Genomic DNA, 22,745 nt, shown 5'->3' with positions numbered 1-22,745 from the left:
CATACTCTCTCTCTCTCTCTCAAATAAATAAATAAAATCTTAAAAAAAAAAAAAAAAACTTACCTTGCTATCAACTTAAAATAGGATGGTATATTTGAACTGATTTATAAGCTTCATGGTAATTACAAAGCAAAAACCTATAGATACACAAAGGTACTAAGAATGGAATCTAAACATAACACCAACGAAAGACATCAAACCACAACAGAAGAGAGCAAGAGAAGAAGAAAGGAATAGAGAGGATCTACAAAACAAGTCTCAATAAATTTAAGAAGATTAAAAACATGTCAAGCATCTTTTCTGACCAAAAATGTATGACGCAAAAAGAAACCTAGAAAAAATCACAAATATGTGGTGATTAAACAACATGCTGCCGAACAACCAATGGGTCAATGAGTAAATCAAAAAGAAATAAAAGAATACCTTGAGACAAATGAAAGTGAAAATACAGCATACCAAAATCAATGGGATGCAGCAAAAGCAGTTCTAAGAGCACAGGCTTATCTCAAGAAAGAAGAAAAAAACCTCAAATAAACAACCTACCTTTACACTGAAGCAACTAGAAAAAGAGGAACAAATGAAGCCCAAAGTTAGTAGAAGAAAGGAAACAATAATATCAGAGTGGAAACAAATGAAATAAAGACTAAAAAGACAAGAGGAAAGATAAGTGGTTCCACAGAGCTGGTTTTTTGAAAAGATAAACGAAATTGATAAACCTTTAGCTATCTTCACAAAGAAAAAAAGAGTGAGGGCTCATATAAATAAAATTTGAAATGTTAGAGGGGAAGTTACAAGTGACCAAAGGAATACAAAAGATCATAAGAGACTACCATGAACAATCATACACTAACAAATTGGACAACTTAGAAGAAATGGATAAATTCCTAGAAACATACAGTCTTCCAAGATTGAATCATGAAGTAGAAAATCTGTATAGACCAATTGCTAGCAGGGAGATGGAATCAGTCATCAAGAACCTCTCAACGAAGAAAAATACAAGACCAGATGGCTTCACCGGTGAATTCTACAAAACATTCAAAGAAGATTTTAATAACTATCATTCTAAAGCTCTTCCAAAAAATTGAAGAGGAGGAAATGCTTCCAAACTCATTTTATGGGGCCAACATTACCCTGAAATCAAAACCAGACAAGGACACCACAAAAGGAAAGAAAGAAAGAAGAGAGAGAGAAAGAAAGGAAGGAAGGAAGGAAGGAAGGAAGGAAGGAAGGAAGGAAGGAAGGAAGGAAGGAAGGAAGGAAGGAAGGGAAAATGGAAAAGTAAAGGCCATTATCCCTGATGAACACAGATGCAAAAATCCTCAACAAAATATTAGCAAATTGAATTCAATAAAAATGATCAATATACACCAGGATCAACTGGGATTACTCCAGGGATGTAAGGATGGTTCAGTGTCCACAAATCAATCAACATAATATACCACATTAACAAAATGAAGGATAAAATTTATATGATCATCTCGAATAGATGCAGAAAAAGCACTTGACAAAATTCACCACCCACTTATGATACCCAACAAAGTAGGTATGGAGGGAATGTACATCAACATAATAAAGGCCATCTGTAACAAATCCACAGCTAACATCATACTTAATGGTGAAAAGCCAAAAGCTTTTCCTCTAAAATTAGGAACAAGACAAGAATGCCCACTCTTGCCATTTTTATTCCACATAGTGTTGGAAGTCTTAGCCGGAGCAAGAAAAAGCAATTAAAGGCTTCCAAATTAGAAAGGAAGAAGTGAAACTGTCACTACTGGAAGACAACATAATTCTATACACAGAAAATGCTAAAGACTCCACCAAAAAACTGTTAAGTGAACGCAAATCAATAACAAAAATCTGTTGTCTTTTTATACACTAACAACAAACTATCAGATTAAGAATCAAGAAAATTCTTAAATTAAGAAAACAACCCCATTTACAATTGCTTAAAAAAAAAAAAAAGTCTAGGAATATAAACTGGTACAGCCACCGTGGAAAACAGTATGGAGGTTCCTTAAAAAATTAAAAATAGAGCTATCATATGATCTAGTAATTCCACCTCTGGGTATTTATTCAAAGAAAACAAAACCACTAATTTGAAAACATATGCCCCTCTATGTTCATTGCAACCTTGTTTACAATAGCCAAGATAGGGAGACAACCTAAGTGTCCATCAATGAATAAATGGATAAAGAAGATTATATATGTGTACATGTGTGTGTGTGCATATATATATTATATATAATACAGAAGATGAATTCACTGATACACACACACACACACACACACACAATCGAATACTACTCAGCCATAAAAAGAATGAAATCTTACCATTTGTGACAACTAAGGGCACTATGCTACGTGAAGTAAACCAGCCTTAGAAAGACAAACACTGTATGATTTCACTTATGTGTGGAATCCAAAAAACAAAACAAATGAACAAACAAAACAAAACCCAACTCACAGATGCAAAGAACAGTTTAGTAGTTGCCAGAGGGGAGGGAATTTGGGCGGGGGGTGGGGGTGAAATTGGAGAAGGGGATCAAGAGGTACAAACTTCCAGTCATAAACAAATGAGTCATGAGGATGTAATGTACAGCATGGTGACTCTAGTTAATAATAATGTACTGCATATTATATAACTTTATATGATGATGGGGAAACTAGACTTATTGTAATCATTTCCCAGTGTATACAAATATCAAGTCATTATGTTATACATCTGAAACTAATACAATGTTACATGTCAATAGTATCTCAATAAAAAAAAAAAGAAGAGGAAATGTGATTTTGTTTCATACACTTTCTATTTGACAGCATTTGCTGGGCTGAAGTTAAACCATTTGGGGTCTACAGTGTAAAGATAATAGACAACACAATGCTATCTGATCTAAAGTTATTCCATCTTTTATTTCTATGTGATAAATGAAGTAATCAAATAAAGTCCTTCTTTCAACTTCAGCCTTTAAAACCTTTTATTCTTTCATCTTTTAGGGCCAAGTTCAAATTAAAATTTAGCTATTGAAAAAATGATATGGATAGATAGATGTATGCATTTTTTTTTCTTTCATACCAGAGCATGTATCACAACTCTGATTATGTAGAGAAGAAAATGTAGGAACTTTCAATAGGGTTAATATTCGCACATACATTCACATTTCAAATTCAAAGAAGAAAAACACTGTGCTGGGAAATTAAAATAGCAACGAGTCCATGACAATATTTTACCTAAATAATATATTTCATTTAATATGCATAGAAATCTTTTTAGAACACTCAATTTAAATTGCTGCAATGTATCACTTCTGCTGCCTTTGATGTCAATCAGCTTGGAGTCTAAGAGGACGCTAGGAATTGGGCAGAAGGTTCCTAAAGCACTTTGAGCTCTCATATGAAAGGTGCTGTTTAAGTACAAAATATGATAATAATCTTAATATATTTAACGACTTCACTCACTTGCATGGAAATACCTGACTCTACCCCACCTGTTTGGTATTTTGAGGCACAATCCTTAAGTAAAATTTCTCGAATAGGTTATATATAACATTGTTTCATAGAACTCATTCAGAAAAAAAACATCAGAAGAGGAAGGTTTCATAAACATTGTATGTCGGTGATTACAGAAAATGTCTCCACTAGGAAGAAAACTACAAGGCTAACGAAAGATACATGTTCCTAAGGAGACTGAAAGGATTACTTTCCCCAAGAGTAGAGCATCCTAGCTGTTTCTCTTCCTTAATATTGAATAAAGCCCCTCGTAATGCTACTGGACTGGGGGTACAGCATATGTTCCGTGCTTTCTCCTTCATTTATATTTTCCAGTGGTAAAGAAAATTGAAGTATATAGGCAGCTGGCTGTAGGGGAGAATTATTTTCTACTTGAAAAACATTCTCAGTTTGCATAAAAAAGAAAATGTGGATTACAGATAAATGGTATTCCTCTGCTCCAAAAATTCATTTAAAGATTACCGACTATAGTATTTCTCTTTTTTGATTTTTTATCTTAAATACTTTTATTTACATAAGTTGTTATCAAAAATATAGCATCATTTTCAAAAATGAAAGCATTACTAATAGTGCTTATACCTTTTCACCGTATCTCCATCTGGGCCCCTTCAATTCCTCCTCATTCTCCTCCACCCCCGACCTAGCTAAGGCAATCGTTATTCATTTTTCTGCAATGCATTTGATTTAAATCTTTCTTTAAGATAAAAAAAAAAATTGTCCTATGAAGATGAGAAAACAATATCATTTTATTATAATAAGCACTTTTATACGTTTTCTCATTAAATTATCTGGGGGCTACCAAATTGTCCACCATGTAATTTTTAACATTTTCGGTGATTCTGAACTCATCCAACTCTTCTCAGAAGCGGGAGCGTATTGGTGAGGAGACCTCACAACACAACTCTGTTTACACAGGAAGAAGAGAGGTTCCCTTACAGACATCACCCTAGGGCCTCCCATCAGGGGTCTGGGTCCCTTGGTCCCTCTTCAGGCCCCACCCTTGTCCTTCGTTTCTGCAGATCCCAGGGTTAGACCCAGCTGACTGCTCTCTGACTGCTGCTCAACATCACAATCCTTATGCACGCTCGACTATAACCCTAGGTGATTCATCAGCGCACTGTGGGCCTGGGTACTGACACAAAGATAACCAGAATCCATGAAATAAAAAGTGAGGACTAGTCCAGGGTGTCAGGAGATAAAGGAACTACCCCTTTAAGAGTGCTTCCAAGGCATCTTTTCTGGCTCTGCCCTCCTACCCTGCATGTCCACACATGACCTCCAGTTAGCTAGCTCCCATCCACCACCAGTCCAGAAGCATCGCTACTAGGAACACAGGAGCCCAAAATGAAAAGGCTGTTTTTTCAAGTTGTGTAGGAAGAAAAGTCAAGGAGAGTCAGGTATCAAGAAATAGAAGCAAATTTTGAGAGAAGAGTTGACACAAATTAGTGTCCCGGTCAGGCAGAATGAAAGCAGAAAGTGGACAGGGGAATTGGCAGTCTGAGATGTACAGGACCCTTGAAAAAATGATCCAGTGCCACGGAGATGGATCATCACGTACCTTAGCAGGGTGCTAGTCAACAGGCGTTCATGTAATTAAGCTTTAATATTTGGATCGCACATTCACTATACAATCTTCTCATTATAAACCGGATACCCACGTATGTATGTTTGCTTACAAGAAAAACTGAGCTGTGTGATTCAAAGAATTCTTATTGAAAATGCATGTAGGTTTATGTGTGTGTGTGCGGATATGTGCGTATCAGTGCATGCATGTCTTATGTGCATATTCAGACGTTTTGGTTGATGTGATTCGTTCCTAAAAATGGGTACATTCTCAGTATGCTGACTTCGAGTTTCCGAGACTATCAGCGAAGATCCAGATTTCAGATTGGAGTGAGCTCACAAACATAATAAAGACCACCTGGCCTTCCCTTTGCTATCTCTGCTTTGACATATTTTATGGCTTCCAGCGCAAATAGCTACAACCCCCACATGGAGGCCGAGACCCATTTAAACAAACTAACAGGGAAAAGTGACATCTTACAGGTATTCGTTTTGTACATCCGCCCCCAAAATAGAGTGAGAGCACTTGTAATTTAAAATCTCTGGGACACTTTTCTCTCAATAAACTATAACAAGGCCCCTTTGTTCTTAAAGAACACATCATCAAATTAATAAAAAATAGTAACAACCAAGAGTTGAGATCTCATATGAAGCGAAAAATCCATAGATAGGCATTGGTTGGCAAGCAAGCAATCTTCAAACACCCCAATGTGGTGGTCAGTATCATCCCTATTTTATAAATTAAAATATTGAGGCACAAAACATTAAGGATCCTGTCCACAGTTTACAGCAAGCAAGAAATAAGAAAGCCAGCACTGAGGACAGATCAGTTCCAAAACCAGTGTTCCTCACAGCCACTGTGGGGTCGAGCTCTGGATGTGTCCTGGTGGGCAGGGCATTCCCCTCCAATGTGGGGTCCACTTGGATGCCCTGGTGATTGCAGCAATGCTTTATAATTTCAATCATGAAGTTGACTTCAGGAACTCTACCTTTTCAATTTCCCCAAATCACCACTTGAAGCACACTACCAAATCAAAATTAAGCCCAAATTAAACTGAAGCCTGCCTGACTCCCTATTCCCTAAATGCTGTCTAAATTATTACTAATCCCTGCCCCCTTCCTCTTTCATTAACTAATTGGCTTCCTCAATACTGCCTCTTTATGAAATGAGCTGTAGATGATTGTGACACTCGGGCAATGGCCTTGGGCCACGAAACGTCAATGTCTGCAGTCACGAAGTTTTACAAGTCTCCCTTTTATGGTCCTCCTGTTCCTTCACGTGCCAAGCCTATGCCTCCCTGTGCACTTACTTTACCCTAGTTTATCTAAGTGGAAACAGAAGCCTTGCTCCATCCGTAACTCATCCTCAATTTCATGGAATCATCTCGTCACATTTCCTTCTGATTTAGTAGTTCCTGGCAGTAAAATCTCCTTTTATATACAGATAAAGTAAAGTGGCTCTAAAGAAACAAGGAACAGGGAACAGAGCGGCTTTTTAAAACCCTGGGAGAGCACGCTGAGCTCCAACATTTATGTTCTCTCCGGTAGAGCTAGAAACGTGGACAGCATTGCTTATGTTGATAAAGTTGACTTCACAACTTTATACAACCTCAATTTTAAATCCTAGGCATTATCCCCATGATCTCCAATCTTAGGATGAAGATATAACTTATAAAAGCCTAGAACTATCTTTAGGTCCTGGTTATACTAGAAATTATCAGTCAAGGGAAAAAAAAAAACATTTCCATGTATAACTCTAGCACTAATAAAGTAGTCTCAATGTTTGCAAGTTTTCAGAACACATCAAGTTAGTTTGATCGCCAATATGAGATACCCAGGTTTTCTGTGAACAATCCAATATTAACTAAGCGTAATTAAAACCACAATATCTCTTAGTGATACACTACGAAAAGATTCCTAATGTTTAAGGTTAATACGTATGATACCGCTAAATGCAACTTATTTAACATAAACCATGATATCATAATGAAAGTCCTCATTGATCCCATCTTAATTATTTTTAAAATTTTAGTGTTTGAACTGAGCAGCTGAGCCCTGCTCTTATGTTACCTCTGTAACATAGAATAGAAACGTCAACAAATTTTACATATATTGCAATTTCATTTTTGCCTGTTATATACCTTAGTAAAGCAATATATACAAACTGGAAAAATATGTAATTACATATAAATAACATGCTTTAGGTAAGTTGAGTCATCTTTCCATTAAAAAAAATGACTTCACTTCATAAAATCTCAAATCGCTTCAGCCTGATATTGCAATTTAAAAATGTGATAACCAATTTTTATTGTAACAAATGACAACTCATCATCAAGTGAGCCAGTCAACATCATAGACCCTTTTTTAATATTAGCAGGTTAAAAGGAAACTTGACATAGAATGCATAATTGTATAATGACAAATAATGTCTGCAGACCTTGCAAATGAATATTGGGCTGCTTTGGGTCTCAGTTTTGCTTTCATCAGAACTCTTAGGAATTTACATTTCTAAAAAGGGATTACACTGCTTTACATTAAGATCCATTTGCTTAAAAATTATAATTTTCAGAACAAAAGAATTTTTTATTCAGGTTCTCCAAAGATCACTTTGATGGATACATTTTACAGTACTACCATTGCCTTTTCAAGTTTATAGAGATTCAATGTATACTGAAATTAGTTTCTTTATTACAGGCCGCCTCTCGAATTACACATTTCAGCATAATGGAAGTCCATTTAATTAACTGTGTTCCTGATGATCATGCAGACCCCTGAGTCACTACACTTCACCTCTAGTGGAGGCTAAATTTTAAGGAAAATTTATTTGCTTTCAGAATTTATGAAATGGAAAGAGAAAGCACTGTAAGTGTGATTTTAAATAGAGCTAGAAAATTCTTCAAAAAAACATGAAGTTGTCCTACAAAAGTTCTTGTACTACGAAAACAGACAACTGAGGAAGAAAAAAACAGGAAAAAACCAAACCCTCACTTACCAGGCGTGAAATTGTATCGAGCTGAAAATCCCATAGATTCCAGCTCTCCGTCAGCAAAAAATTTAATCCATAGAAATCTTCCACTGGATTTTATTACAGGTGGATTTTGTTGTCCACAAAAACGTCCAATTATTGGAGAAAATCCAAAAGGTCCATCTCGAACTTCAATATGATCAAATTTGCACTCCCAAGACGGTTCAATAGAGTACTTTTCATCAAAGTAAAGTTCAATGCACTGTCTTGGGGCAGCTGAAAAAAAGGAAAGATTATGTCTAGAAGGCTATTTTTAAATCTTTAGGTAGATTTTTATAATTCTACTTCAGATTTTATCTGTATATCTTCTATCAAACTTTGAACATGACACGTTCCGTGGAAAAGCAAAGCAAGTCCATAAGCATTCTAAGGGATAACATTTCCATAAGAATGTCTCAGGGATGCTCCTTAAAACTGGTGATGTTGCACAAAGGATTATTCGGATATAAAATGACCGTTTCGATGTCTAACACAGACCTAATAAATCACAGTATTTTTGTGAAAGACCACTAACATTAGGTTTAGAAAGTAGAAAGACATCTTTCTGTCACTTTTCCCGTATCTTCTTAAGTATCCAGTTTTAAGGTCAAAAGCCGTTTAAGAGTTGCTCAGCATAGAGTTATCCAAACATTCAAACAGTCCCAGTCAGATGTCTTGATTAGACCCAAGTGCATATACAAGGGCATTAAGAAGAATTTTTCTAGTACACAAACCTCACCACGTCACCCTCAGGTTTAAACTTAGCAACTCTCTATCAGCTATAGAAAAATGATCAATGCACTTGACATTGCAGGACCCTTAAGGGTATCCTACAACTCACACTTCCAGGGGCTTCCCAGTCCACACACAGCCTAAGCTCAGGCCACTGTAGACACACTGTGTTTTCTAAGGCAGCATGCTCTTTCGGGCTTTCATGTATTTTAGCACTTTCTGGAGTATCTACCTCCAATTTGCTGACTCTTGTTTATGCAGGAAAACCTTGCTTACAAGAACCACCCCTCTAAATCTACTCACTAAGGACCAGATCTATTCACCTTCTTTCGGCACTCGGCAAGCACAGTCCTTGTCATTGAGGATTTCTCAAAAAAAAAAAAAAAAAAAATCTCTGTTGGGTGAATAGTAAATGAGCTTGTCTTCATAAATGTTTTTTACAGCTCTCTAAAACATCAGGAAGAGCCTCAGAGGGCTAGCAGCTCTATAGACGTCCACAGGGATGCATTTGCTAGCGCCCTGCCATTTTTTCCTTGTCATGTCCAAAACAGCTCAAAATCCTGGCACTCCAGACTGGTATTCAGCCAGGATACCCCAGAATAGCCATAACAGTTGTTGAAATATCCGTACACATTTATTCTAGTTAGTAAACAGCTGTTGCCTTGAGTCCTCTGAGTGCCTCCCTGCCATGTGGCCCTCTTCAGGGACCAGCACCCTCCAGAAACTTGTAAGGTAAGACCTGCTCCCCATGTGGTCAGTATTCATTCTGAATGACTGTTGTCCACACCACCCTAGTTCTTAAATATGTATTGAATATCACCCTTGATGGCTTTAAAATGAAAGCTTTGCTTGCGTGGATGTCAAAAATGTATGGAGAATTGAGATACATGATGACTTGGAAATTCGAGACCTACAGAATAATCGAAGCTCATTTGGTTAAAGGTCAATGCATGTGACAAGACTATTTTAGGGATTATTTTTAATTTCCAAAAATATTTATGACTCTTTGGACATTGAAAAGAGACATTTATTACTCTTCCAAGAAAAACCAGGGATGGTTTTACCTACCACTACTGTATATTCTGAAAGGTCAACAATTGTAGTATTACCATATTGATAGATTTGATGAAGTTTCAATGATTTTTTAAAAAATCTGCAAATTGGAAAGTATCCTAAGAAATTACTTGGAAAACCTTTTCCCCGTGAGATTATTAGTCCAACAGCAAAAAGGGACCTATTTATGTAGTAGCATTAAGTATATCATTTGTATGTATTAGTATCTTATAGACTGCGCCTGCTTGTTTATGGGCTCATTGGCAAGCCAGTATGATAAGTTTTAGAAGGAAATAAACTATTTGAGAATGTAGGATATTTCTTTTAGATGTAAATAATGTATGGCTAGGGAACAGTAAAGCAATGAGAACAACCTTGTGCTAATTTATTTAAAACTCTATGAAGCAACATATATCCATCTATTTTCCCTATTAGGAAATGCAGGGCCATCGAACACGAATTCATTTATGCATACCTTCATTTTCACTGTTGCTTAAGTTCTGTCCAACATGGATGAACAAACCTCTCAACGTTCCTTCATGACACATACTATCATCATGGTCTTGGGTAGGCCACACTTCTGTGGACAGCTCATCTTCCTTTGGTCCAGCATGTTGAAGTTAACTACACACACTCATATATGAAATTCCACTAACTGAATTTTTGAAGGCAGTAAAATAAGGTTTTAAAAATAAGCATGTCGTATAGTTGTAATTAAAAACAAGTGATTATAGTGCATGGAAGCCATTGGAAGCTCTCTAAGTTCAGCTCCTTACACTTAGGTTTTCCTCCCCTTCAAATCTCTCAATTCACAGCTGCTTTTTACTTCCATGTTTTCTCTAAGTCATCTGGTATCTAAATCTGAGGTTCCTTTTTGAGAAGTCTTAACCCCTCCTAACACATCTTTGGACGCACTGAAAACTCCGAGCACTTTCACCTGAATAGTGCACATAGTTACAGAACATTGCTCCCTCTTTGAAAGAGTTTTAGGACAACCTGAAACCCACGAAAGGGATCTTCCTTTCCGTGACTGGGACTCCACTTCTACTCATTAGAACCTATCTTACCTCAAGAAACTTGACCAATGATTTAGACCTTTCTTGTATTTTACATTTACCTTTTTCTACAGAACAGGCTACTCTTTTCAGAATCAAACATGACCATTTACCCCCCTGAAAGCAGAAAAGACAAAAAGAAAAAGAAAGTAACTGCCTTCCTACCTTGGGTCCATCAACATCTCCCCTCCCCCAATGCCTCCATCAGCTGTGAGCCAGCTCCCACCCCCACTAGGGCAATGAATGCATACGTCCTAAAGTTACTATCAGCTTCTCAATGGCCTCATGTGATAGATGCGTTTCCTTTTACTTCACTTTTCTTTGCTGTAATAGTTGGCATTTTCACTACTCCCTTCCTGCTGAAATGTAACCTGCATTACATGCTGGGGCATCTTTTACCTGATCTCCAGTCCATCTCGCTGGCTTATCCTTCACAGTCCCTGTTACCCTTCTCCTTACTCTCCCATCCTTTACCTGTTGTTTTTCAGAAACCCATCCTATGTCTTCTTCCCGCTCTTTCTAGACCTGTGTCCTCAGTGCCACTGGCATCCCAAAGGAGAGCTATTACAGTATAATGACGCCTGCAGCCGCATCAAAGACCGATTAAACCAGACTTCGTGGGGACAGACCCAGGCATCTGTGTTTTTTGAAAGATTTATAAAATAGTGCTCCAAATATTCTCTCTGGATAATTTTATTCATACCAGGAGCCTCAACAACAATCCATATTTATGACCTATAAATATCTATTTTCAGCCCAGAGCTCTCCAGTGAGCTAAAGACTCATGTATCCAATTTCTGTATGCAACATCTCCATAAACACCAAAATGGAATTCATTATTTTTCCTTCAAACCCTCTTTCTCCACCCATATTCTTTACCTGGAATGGCAATTCCATCTATACGTCACCAAGCCAAATACTTTGGAATCGTCTTGGGATTTCCTATCTCTCCTGCCTACATCCAGGCACTCATGACTCAGTTTCCTAAAGACCTCTCATCTCTTCCTTTGACGCCTCAGCCAATGTCACTTGTGTAGTTCAGGCTTTTACTATGGCTTACATGGTCCTTCACAGTTGTTCCTGCTTACTTCTTTTCCTTCCGTCACTTCACCAAAATATCAGCTTATTATTTCTCCACTTAAATTATTTCAGTGGCACCCCGTTGTCCATCCTATAAAGTTCAAACTTTCACGGCTGGAGTAGACGGAATACCAAGTTCTCCTTTATTTGAGACTGCTGACCTCTTGAGCCTCCTTACTTCTTCCTCTCCTCACACTACGCAGAAGCTACACATGGGTCCCAACCACACCATATCTCAAACTTCTGCACAGGCCATTCTGAATAGAGAATTACCTCCCTGAAGTTCTTCAAAACTGAGCGAAAGCATCTCCTCCTCCTGATAGGCTCCTCTCCTTCTCTCTGCTCCAAACACTGCTGATTTGGGGGTCCCTTTAGATTGTTTACTGAACGGGGCATGCTCCCCAGACCACATTATAAATTCTACGGGCAAGTACCATGGTTGTTTTTTAAAGACTCTCTAAGCGGTACCTAGAAGAGAGGCTGTTTCTTAGTAGTTGTTCGTTAAATATTGGTTAAATAAATGTATGGATGAAAACAATGGCTGGTATGAAGTATTTCAAAAAGAGTGTAGAAGTATGATTAATAGTAACAGGAGGTTCTATTGATTTCTCAACTAAGTTTTGTCCTTGACATAACTAGGAATGAATGTAAATATATGCATGATATTAAAATAAAATGCTAGCAATGTTTTTGAATTCTAAATAACAATAAACACGAAAGTGCAATTAATATGCAAAGATCTGCTTCTGAAATAATCCTTTAAATGAGAGAACTAATTGATTTTATTCTTTTCAATAATTCAAAGTTTTAAAATACTGTTGCTTCAAAACACAAATTACGTGAGTTTAAGCAAGACATTTAAACTCCCTGTGTCTGTTTCCTTGTCTATAAAATAAGGACAACAAAAAATATCTACTTGCTATGATTAAATGTTTTAATATATGTTAAGTTTTTGAACATTTTATGTATATACACACACACATACACACACATATACATATAATAGATAGGTAATATTAACTTGGTGAAGAGAACAACTAAGTTTAACCCAGAATTTCCATATTTCAATTTCCTTTTCTATCAATCACATGAGGAATAAGACTGCAGATCTCAGATTTCTAGTTTTATTCTTTTATTATCAGAGCTTATTCTTTTTTCCTCCTTCTTGTAGTGCAGTGTCTCTTTGCTAAAAGTTCACCCTCAGGCACAAAAAGGAAAGAGGTAATATCCTTAGCTTAAAAGTTACAAAAATAAAAAAAGAATCATTTCTAAATAGGAATTCTTGAAAGTAGTTAAACAGAAAGCCTTTTTCTTTCACAGATCTACCAAATGAACATGCCTCTCATTTAGATATAAATACTGAGCATATACTGTCTTTTTCATTAAGATGGCTCAATCCCTCCGTATCTGTGTGGGTGGGGGGATGGAGAAGGGTTGCAGATTTGGGGCTTTTAGGTATTAACATCTATAATATTAAAATCTTCATCACTAGATGAAATGATCATTCAGTTTAGAAAGCTGTACTTAATCGAGTGCTGTCTACAAGGGTAATGGAAATTGGAAATGTTCAAAGGGAAATGAATCTCTTTTTCAGCACTATTTTTTCTTTTGAGTTAGGAAAGAAAATGATGAAAAGAAGCATCATAATTTGGAATCCTGACTTTGGCATTAAAGTATGATAATGTCAATTGTTAGTGCAAATTAAGGCAACTATCATTCAGATTGTTTGGAAACATGATTATCGATTTATTTTTAACATTACTATGCATTTTTGTACTTTATATTACTAAAGAAAAATAACAAATGTATAGGTTTTTCTACTAACTGTTAACCAATAAAATACTAGGTTTCTAAAATTGTTATACATTAGGTAATATTATGCCAACTCTGCATCCATTCCATTAATTAAGAATTCTAAATCAATGAAGTCAACTGTAAAATAAACTGTTACCAATTTGCTTTTATTTGCCTGAATTTACTTACTTATAACCCATTGCTAATAATTGCAATAATTAGCTTGATTCCAAATTTTAGTTATTTGATTCATTAAGAGATATTTCTGTGCATGGTCTCCAAAACCAATTTTTGTAATGTCCATACGCATACTGTCCATCCAAAGCACAGCGATGGCCAGGTTTGGCTTGGAGCTTTCTCCAGCCAGGGCTCTCTCCCCCTTACCTTCTATGATGTAGATGCACTCTCGGTCAGGAGGGTACTTGCTGGGGTAGTTGGGAGAGGTAAAGATACCTCCCTCTGCATGTTTTGTCCAAGTTCCACACTGCACTGACTTCTGAGTTTCCGAGGTGGTTTGCTTTTCTGTAAAAAATAAAAACAAGAGCCATCATCCGATTTTCTAAAAGACTAAAAATAGAGAGGACATTCTTATAATATCCATTAGTAAATTAATTTTGAAATGTTGTGTTAGTCAAAATCAATCAATTATACACACTATAAAATTTTCAGATATTCTGGAATATTAAGAATATGGGGAAAATAGGAAAATGTAAATAATTAGAGGTCTTCCACTGCATTTTCCCAAAGAAACACACCTGTTCCTTTCTTGGTTGCCCCAGACAAATGGAAGATGATTAAACTTGCTACAACTGAAACAGAAAAGAAAAATTAGAAAGAGATCATATTAATATACACTGAAATGATCACATTCTATAACGACATAAAGATAAGATAATATCAAAGCAGATTAATTGTATTATTGTTAACCGTTCCAAGTTAACTCAGAACGTGCCAAAACTCGTTAAAAATGTACAAATCAGGAAAATTTAGGAACCCCTTCAGGAAGTAATGCAAGTTAAGGATAGATGAGACCCCAGAACTGCAAATGCGTACCTCAAAACTTCAGAGGCAATACTGTAATCTACTCCTGTCACATTACAGTAGGATTTCAGGACCTGCATTGTTTCTAACCGCCCTCAGGGAAAGGCTTTGCTAGCATCTCTGAGGGAAGAGTGAGCCAGGCGAAAGGCTGCAAAGGCAAACAATGAGGAAGGACTCTGTGACGGACCCTAAAGCACTGCCAGTGTAGTTGTAGTTGAGAAAACAAATACTTAGGCAAATCTTATGGCAGTTGGGGGAAGGGAACAGGAGAAAAACAGATAAATGTGAATTGGAGGCATTAAGCAGCAGTACAAAAACGTTTCTTATAAAAAGGTACTATATTACCAAGTAACCCCTGTCCTCAGCACTTCCTAAGCTATGCAATTAATTTCTTCTAACCTTAACTTTGACTTAATATTTAGTGTTATGCAGAAATAGATTCTTACTTTGAGAAAGGCGATTTCTGTGAGCATTTCATTGAGCCAATTTTTCAGTATCAAAAAAAGACCCTGATCTCTAACAAGAGTAAATCTGCAAAGACCATTGCAACCGGAACTTCTGCTTTACTTTCGTATCTTGATTTTTTTTTATATAAAACCTGAAACTAGAAGAGTAATAAAACAATCTAGTCTTCATAAGTACTGGTTTTTCCTCTTCTAATTTATCTTTGTTATTTATTTTGTTGCCCAATTCCCTAAAATCTCTAACTTCCATTAGATGTATAATTCTATTTCCCCTTAAAATTAATTTGGAAAAGGGAAGGTATAATTCACAATGATTTCCTAAACTGAAGCTCACGGCAGGAGTTCATAAATTTATGTTTTCAGATTATTCCAAGAAAAGAATGTGGGCCTTAAATTAACATTTGAGAAAGTATATCAGTTATATTACTTTGTACTCCTGCCTGATCATCTGCTTTTAGATGAAAACATTAGCTGTTGTCGTCTGTGTTTAAACAGAAAAAAAAAAAAAAAATCTTATTTTAACTTGCCAGGATTCTAGACACACACAAACACATAGGTACACGGCCATCAATACCAGGACGTCCGCGTGGTGTTGTCTTTACTCTGCTTTTCCTGTTTTGATGGAATCACACGATGGAACAAGTACTATGACTAACACATCCACAAAGCCGGTCTTTTAACTGCGTGGCACAGGATTAACACTGGAATCCTAGCTTTTTAATGTGACATTTCCACCACACCTTTTCTTACACTGCCTTTTACTTGACGACTTCTGAAGCCATCTCCTCTCAACGGCACGCGCCACCGCACACCTATATAACGCAGCACTCAGGAGTTGAGCTTGGCACTCGCCCTCCCCGCAAGCGTGGCGTTCAGGTGCGCCCTAAACTCCCTCCCTCCTGGAGTGAAAATATGGGCCGGCGGAGCTCCGAAAGCCCCCGAAAGAGGACTATTCCCTGCATCCCGCAAACTGTCAGCCCCGCGCTCTCCCCCTTTCCACCTGCGCCCGCACCCGAGCCCACTCCCAGCGGCTCCCGCACGTGCTCGCCTCCGCCCCCAGGACTGTCCCCCGCAGGTTCTGAGACCCAGCGATCACTGACCCGGCGCCGCCCCCACGCCTCGATCGATTCTGCTGCAACGCAGAAAGTTTACAGGTGCCCGGACTCGCGGGGACTGCGGGGTCCGGCTGGAGCGCGGCGGCGAGGCTTTTCCCTGCGCGTTCGGCCACGAGGGAGGAGGGAAGGAGGGAGGAGGGACCGCGAGTGGACCCGCGCGGCGGGAAAGGTACTCACTGTGAAACAAACTGCGTCCATAGATCATGTCTGTTCGTTACACCAGAGGCTCCGATCTCCACTAATTCCATTTAGAGACGGGAAGACTTCCAGCGGTGGGGGAGGACGGAGTCGGGGGGTTTTAAAGGTGCAAACCAAGAACCAAATGAAGGGGGGGCAGAGAGGGGAGAGAGAGCGATCCGAGCCCACACAGCAGCAAGATCCGAATCCTGGCGTCCGCCGCGCCCGGCTCGCTCTCGCTCGCTCTCTCACCGCCGCGAGGCCAGCATCCCCACCATGACGCTCGCATCACACCCGGCCGCCGATCGCCACCATCAGCACCGCGGGCGGCAGCACCCTCCTCCTTCGCATCACCGCCGCCGCCGCAGCTGTCAGGAGGACGCGCGGGCAGCAGGCGCGCGGGCGGCGGCGGCGCGGGGCGAGCCCCGGGGCGCCCGGACCGGGGCCGGGGCCGGAGGAGGGCGCGGCGAGGCGGGGGCCAGTCCAGACCGACGGCCGCGACGGGGCGGGCGGGCGGCGGCGGCGGCTGGGGCGCGCTCAGTCCCCAGTTTCATACACCACGAGCAGCAGGTCGGAGCAACCTCTCCGGGAGGATGTCCAGCAGCAGCCCTCCTCTCTCCAGCCCTTGGGGATCTTCCGCTGAGGCATTGAAGACAGGAGGAAGGGGTCCGTCATCAGCTCGCCGGGCTCCGCGCCACCTCTGCGATCTTGCGGAAAGACGAGCGGGTGGGTGGGCGTCTGGGAGGAGGGCGTGAGGGTGGCGGAGGGGAACGGGGGTGGCCAAGGGGGCGGGGAAGGGAGGGAGGGGGAAGGAGCAGGAAGATGGCAGAGTTACCAAGTGGGCGCCTGAGTCATAGCCGTGGGCTGCGCGACCCTCCAGGAAGCCCGGAGCCCGGGCGAAATTGGGCAGCGCGGCGCGGCCGGCACCCCCGGGGCTGGTGAGCGGCGGAATGGGGCGGCGGCGGCGGCTGCAAGGACATCACACCCGCTCGGATCCTGGGGGGGAGGGAAGGGGGAGGGGTGAGGACCGGGCTGGGATCCGTCACTCGGCCAGCCCGGGCTGAGGGGGCCCGAAGGGAGCAGGCAAATCCGGAGCTGGCTCCCGATGCCCGATGAAAGGCGAGCAAGGGGGAGGGGCCATCGCGTGCAATTTCCCTTTGGGGTTCAGTTTTCACTTTTTACGGGTTACAGATTGCGGTCGATCTGTCTCCCACCCCTTGTATTGCATCTGTCTAGAGGAAGCGTGTTCTCTCCCCTATCGGGGCTGGTGGGGCGGGGGGGGTGGGGGGAGGCTTTGCCATTTACTGCGCCCTCAGGCTGGGAGACCAGGCAGGGGCGCGCGGGAGGCTAAGGCAGCCGTAAAAGTTTCGCAGTTAATCGCCTGGCCTGATGCTTAGGTCGCCCCCACCAAACTGCTTCTGCGAAGACTCCTTCATCTTCCCCAAGACATTTAAAACCCCCAAGGCAAACAGAGAACACCTCCTACCCCACCTCTACACGCACAGACACGCGCGGGCGCAGCGCGTTAAACTCAGGAGGGGAGGGGGACAAAAAAAAAAAAAGAGTTGCTGGGGAAACAGCCCGGAAAAGCCCCAGCTTGTAAGACGCGAATAAATGAACAGGAAGGAACGATAAAGAGCGGGCGGCCCCGCCGAGGGCCGGAGCGCGCGGGGGTGGGGGGGAGGGGGGGAGGGGGGAGTCCCTCCCCGGCCGCTGCAGCAGCACCTCCCCTCCGGCCCCGTCCCGCCCTCCGCGGCCGCTGCGGACTGCCCGCGCCGCCGCCGCCGCCGGCCGGACCTCGCGGCTACCCCGAGGCCCGCGACCCCGGCCGCCGCCTCCGTGGTCCTGGACCCCGGGCCCGCCCCCCGCTCCCGAGCGCGGCCTGGGGCTCGGGTTGGGGACGATGGCGGTGATTATTCGGGGGTAGGGAGGACTCAGGAGGCAGACAGCGGAGAGGAGAGGTGTCGCGAAGCCTGGGATCACCTCCGAAGGCCGAGGAGCGAGGAGCGGGCCGTGAGAGGGGACGAGAGAGGGTTCGCGCGGGGCCGCGGCCGCAGCCGGGCTCCCGGCCTGGCCTCCACCTCGCGGCACCTGCTGCTGCGGCGCGGGGCCGCCCACGTGGGGGCGTGCGTGCGGGTGCGGTGCCTGCGCGCTGCCCGCCTTCCCCTGGCACCCGGCCGCGAAGGGTGGAGGGCTCCTGCCCGTCATGTGGCAAGAGGGACACTGACGCGACCCCCAAGGCCGGGGTGGGGGATCCCCGAGTCCAGACACAACCTCCAAGACTCCTTCCACTGAGCTTTCGGTTCCTGGATTCCAGGTAGCTGCAAGTCCTCGACGTGGGTAAAAGTGACCAGGTAGAAGGGAGAGAGAGAGAGAGAGAGAGAGAGAGAGTGTGTGTGTGTGTGTCTTTCCATCCATTTAACGAACGGCGGGTAGATGGGGCAGGACGCAAGGAAGAGCTAGAGGGACAGACACACAGAGACTGCGCACCGGCAGAGAACCAACTCCACCCGAACTGGGAGCCGGAGAGAGGAGCTAAGAGCTCAAGGAAAGATCAAGGGATGAGTGGATGGATGGAAAGCCAGGAGGAGCGCCCCAGAAAACCGGTGTGTATCTGGCCGCGTTTGTACTTGTAAAAGGGTCGAGAGGAGAAGTAGGCAGAAAGTCCCGCGGGAGTCGTGGGACCCACGAGTGATTCTTGTGCCAGCGGGGTTGGGGGTGGATGGGAGTGGAGTCGAGGAAGAAATGCCCCAACTGCAAAGAAGCACGAGGGACCAGAGGGTGGTTAGCAGACCTTTAGAGTGGCTAGTAGATGTGTGAATAGATGACAAAGATGCAGGTCCCCAAAGGGGGAGGAAGGGTCCTTGAAAAATGGTCAACACCAAATGTTGATAGTGGGATGTTGAAACTTTTAAAACTAGATGGTAATTATGTTTTACATCCAGAAAAAAAAATATGTCTTCTTTAGGAAAATGATAAAACCATTCAACAGTAACAACGTTAAAAAATATCTTAAGGGAAACTACTACATTTCTCAGTTGCCGTTTGAAGATAAGAGAATACAAACTTGGACTTTGCTAAATCTACCCACTCAAGTATGTCTAACATGTTTCCTCCTCTTTGCCCAGGTCAGTTTCCCAGCATGCAGATTGTGTTACTGGGCCAAGGAAGTGGCCACCTAAATTTTGCTGCAAAAGTCGTTCTTATAGGAAATGCAGGAAGGAAATCCCAGAAGAAAAAAAAAGGGTGATACAAACTTTTTATTCATTTCTTCACTCCTCCACCATAACCTAGCGGCTCCATATGTCTGTGTTGGAATTCAAATTCTCAGACGTAGGGGCCTCTTTGACTTATGAACCCCAGTGCTCTCCTGGGCAGTATCTGGGGCTGAGAGGTGGCATTTCTGCTCAGACCTCAGTGCTGAGGGCAGGAGTGTGCATGTCCTGGACCAGGTCCTCCGCTCACTCACCCAGACACTGAGGCTGATGGATGATGTGGCTTTGCACTTTTGCCCTAATCCTCCTGGGCTGTGGCTGCAACTTTTCCTTGAAAATTCTATTCATTTTCCTACACAAGCATGCAGAAATACTTTAAACTACCCACCACATTCTGCTTTCTTGGCAAATTGCCTTCTCACTTTTGAGTTCAGAACCGCCACTTGCTGAGAAAAGCTACCTCCCTAATGGGAACCCACAAGATTTTTCTTTCTGAGAAAAACCAACATACGGGAAAAGTTCAGCTTCTCCAAGGAAGGTTATGCATACATATGGTCAGATTTCAAGACATGATTGTTTTGAAAGGGAGTGGTTATAAACTGATAGCTTTTGTAAGTTTAATGTGCTGTCCCGGAAGAGGGTGCCTGTCACAGTTCTTCAAAATTAGCATCAAAGTAGATACTACTTGCAGAAGATAATGCAGAATGCAAACCCCTGGAACCCAATTAAGGTAACATTGGTTTCCACGGGGTGCCTGGGTGGCTCAGTTGGTTAAGCAGCTGCCTTGGGCTCAGGTCCTGATCCCAGGGTTCTGGGATTGAGCCCCACCTCGGGCTCCCTGCTCAGCGGAGAGCCTGCTTTTCCCTCTCCCTTTGCTCCTCCCCCTGCTTGTGCGTTCTTTGTCTCTCTCTCTCTCTCTGTCAAATAAGTGAATAAAATATTTAAAAAAAGATAACATTAGTTTCCTTACATCGTACCTTATAATGATGAATGGTAAGAAAGGTTCCCAAAACCCTTAAAAGAATTGGTGTAGCTAGGACACTTGCTCTTCTGATTCAAAAGCAAGTAGTATATTTCTGCACGCTCATAGCTCTGTATAAAAAATTATAAAGCTCCAGATCCTCTAGGACTCTTTCATTAATTCATCTGCAGTATTGGCATCCTCAAAGTTGTTTTTCTGTTGCTGTAACAGGTGCTGTTACAAAAGCAACAAATAAAATAGTGCTTCTGATACTCTATGTTAAATAAATTTATTTTAAATAATTATTTTCATTTACTTACATAGTTACATAAAGTTGTTTTTCCATTTTATTAACTCACCAATCTACACATCATGGTATTAGTTTATCCAAAACATTTATTAATAAATAATTTGCTGCCAAATATCAAAACGTCTTTAAAAATTATCTGCAATTCTCATAACGTGAAACTGGTTTGAACCAACATGGGAGGCCGTTTCCCTTCAACAACCTGTAAATATATCATGACAGAGTAGAAAATCTTCATAACACAGAGGATAGTTAAAATCATTGAAATCTTACATTTAAACCAGGCAGGATACCTTATGAACGTGACTAGAGAAATAAAACATGGTGTTCTTAGAAGTATGAATACATGGTATTGTTAAATATCACAGGAATATTAGCCTCTTGTGGGCAAGAATTATTAGAGCACATTATTCAACCAGTTTTCATCAGTACTTACAGACATGTGGTCATTGTCCACGATGTTTCATATCCAATGATAATTGTGCTCCAGGAACAATGTATTATTATGTCTGTTTGGGGAAATGTGAGGTGAATAAAAATAACTCCAGGATCCACCAGTCTATGAGGAAATTTAGAAAAACTTTACTATACTTCTGACTGATATTTAGTTGACAGTGGCTTATAAAGATAACATCAGGATTTTTTTTTAAGATTTTATTTATTTATTTGACAGAGAGTGAGTGTGAGAGAGGGAACACAAGCAGGGGGAGTGGGAGAAGGAGAAGCAGGCTTCCTGCGGAGCAGGGAGTCCGATGTGGGGCTCGATCCCAGGACCCTGGGATCATGACCTGAGCCGAAGGCAGACGCTTAACGACTGAGCCACCCAGGCGCCCCAGGATTTTTTTAAATAGTCACCAGCCTATTTAATAACTAGTCTTCTGTAAATCAGCATAAACAAAAGGAACATCTATAAGATACATCCTGACATAGGAAGGTGCACTGATCTCTCTAAAGGATCCACCTCTCTACTGACTTAGACCACAGCGTCCACTCACTGTGATTTTGGGGAGAAAACAATCACTAGTTGAAAAAGGAATTTACCACATTTGGTAAGTATAAATTAAGCTGAAAAACAAATGTATACATTTCATGACAAAATGTACATTAAGAAACACAAAGTTTCACTTAAAGTTGCGATGGTTAAAACCATACAAGAATAAAGTTTAATCCCATATGTGACTATCGCTTCTGCCTCAGATATAATTTTTATCCTTAATTATATAAGTTAACAGCATCATCTAAATTTTCTTCCTTTGTGTATTTAGGATATATCATATTATTATTATGATTTATTGAGTGTTCAGTAGATGATTTAGAAAATAGCAAAAGCCAGGATGTACTTGTTGAAAATAACACTAAATGTTGGGCTAGGACAGGACTTACGTCTGACTCATGAAATAATTCTAAAGAGTGAACAAGCTGTGGTGTATGGAAATGAATGAAAATACTGTTTTTTTTAAATATTTTTAATAACAAAGTCATGTATCTATTCTTTCCTTGGCTGTCCATTCTCTTTAATACTCAATACTTATCAGGAAACATCCCAAATGTTTTCATTTCCTTTTGCAAAACCAGAAGAGAAATATAAAATAGCTCTTTCCCCCAGTTTTAAGGCAGACTGAGGTGCAAAAAAAAAAAAAAAAAAAAAAAATACAATTTCAGAAGGGAGTGACCCTG

General features: G+C 41.2%; 1 protein-coding gene across 8 annotated transcripts in view; it reads right to left on the bottom strand.

The window, feature by feature from the left end:
* NETO1 (neuropilin and tolloid like 1) overlaps nt 1-17,006 on the bottom strand; it is a 109,751-nt gene extending 92,745 nt beyond the window's left edge. For 6 of the 8 annotated variants that reach the window (XR_004301630.1, XR_004301631.1, XM_032422822.1 and 3 more), the window contains exons 1-4: nt 16,586-17,006; nt 14,544-14,597; nt 14,173-14,310; nt 8,063-8,311 (exon numbers count right to left, since the gene is read on the bottom strand). Coding sequence is in view for 6 of the 8 variants with exons in the window: in XM_032422822.1 (XP_032278713.1) it covers nt 8,063-8,311; nt 14,173-14,310; nt 14,544-14,597; nt 16,586-16,613 (469 nt within the window). In the remaining 2 variants the exon portion in view is untranslated. The remainder of the gene's footprint in view (nt 1-8,062; nt 8,312-14,172; nt 14,311-14,543; nt 14,598-16,585) is intronic. The other 2 variants (XM_032422828.1, XM_032422826.1) reach the window with 2 other exon arrangements.
* Between the last annotated feature and the right edge of the window lie 5,739 nt (nt 17,007-22,745).

Source organism: Phoca vitulina, unplaced genomic scaffold (genome assembly GCF_004348235.1).
Source record: "Phoca vitulina isolate PV1807 unplaced genomic scaffold, GSC_HSeal_1.0 scaffold27, whole genome shotgun sequence".
Lineage (NCBI taxonomy): Eukaryota > Metazoa > Chordata > Mammalia > Carnivora > Phocidae > Phoca > Phoca vitulina.
The sequence above is the reverse complement of the archived record's forward strand: the minus strand, read 5'-3'. Positions and strand labels throughout refer to the sequence as shown.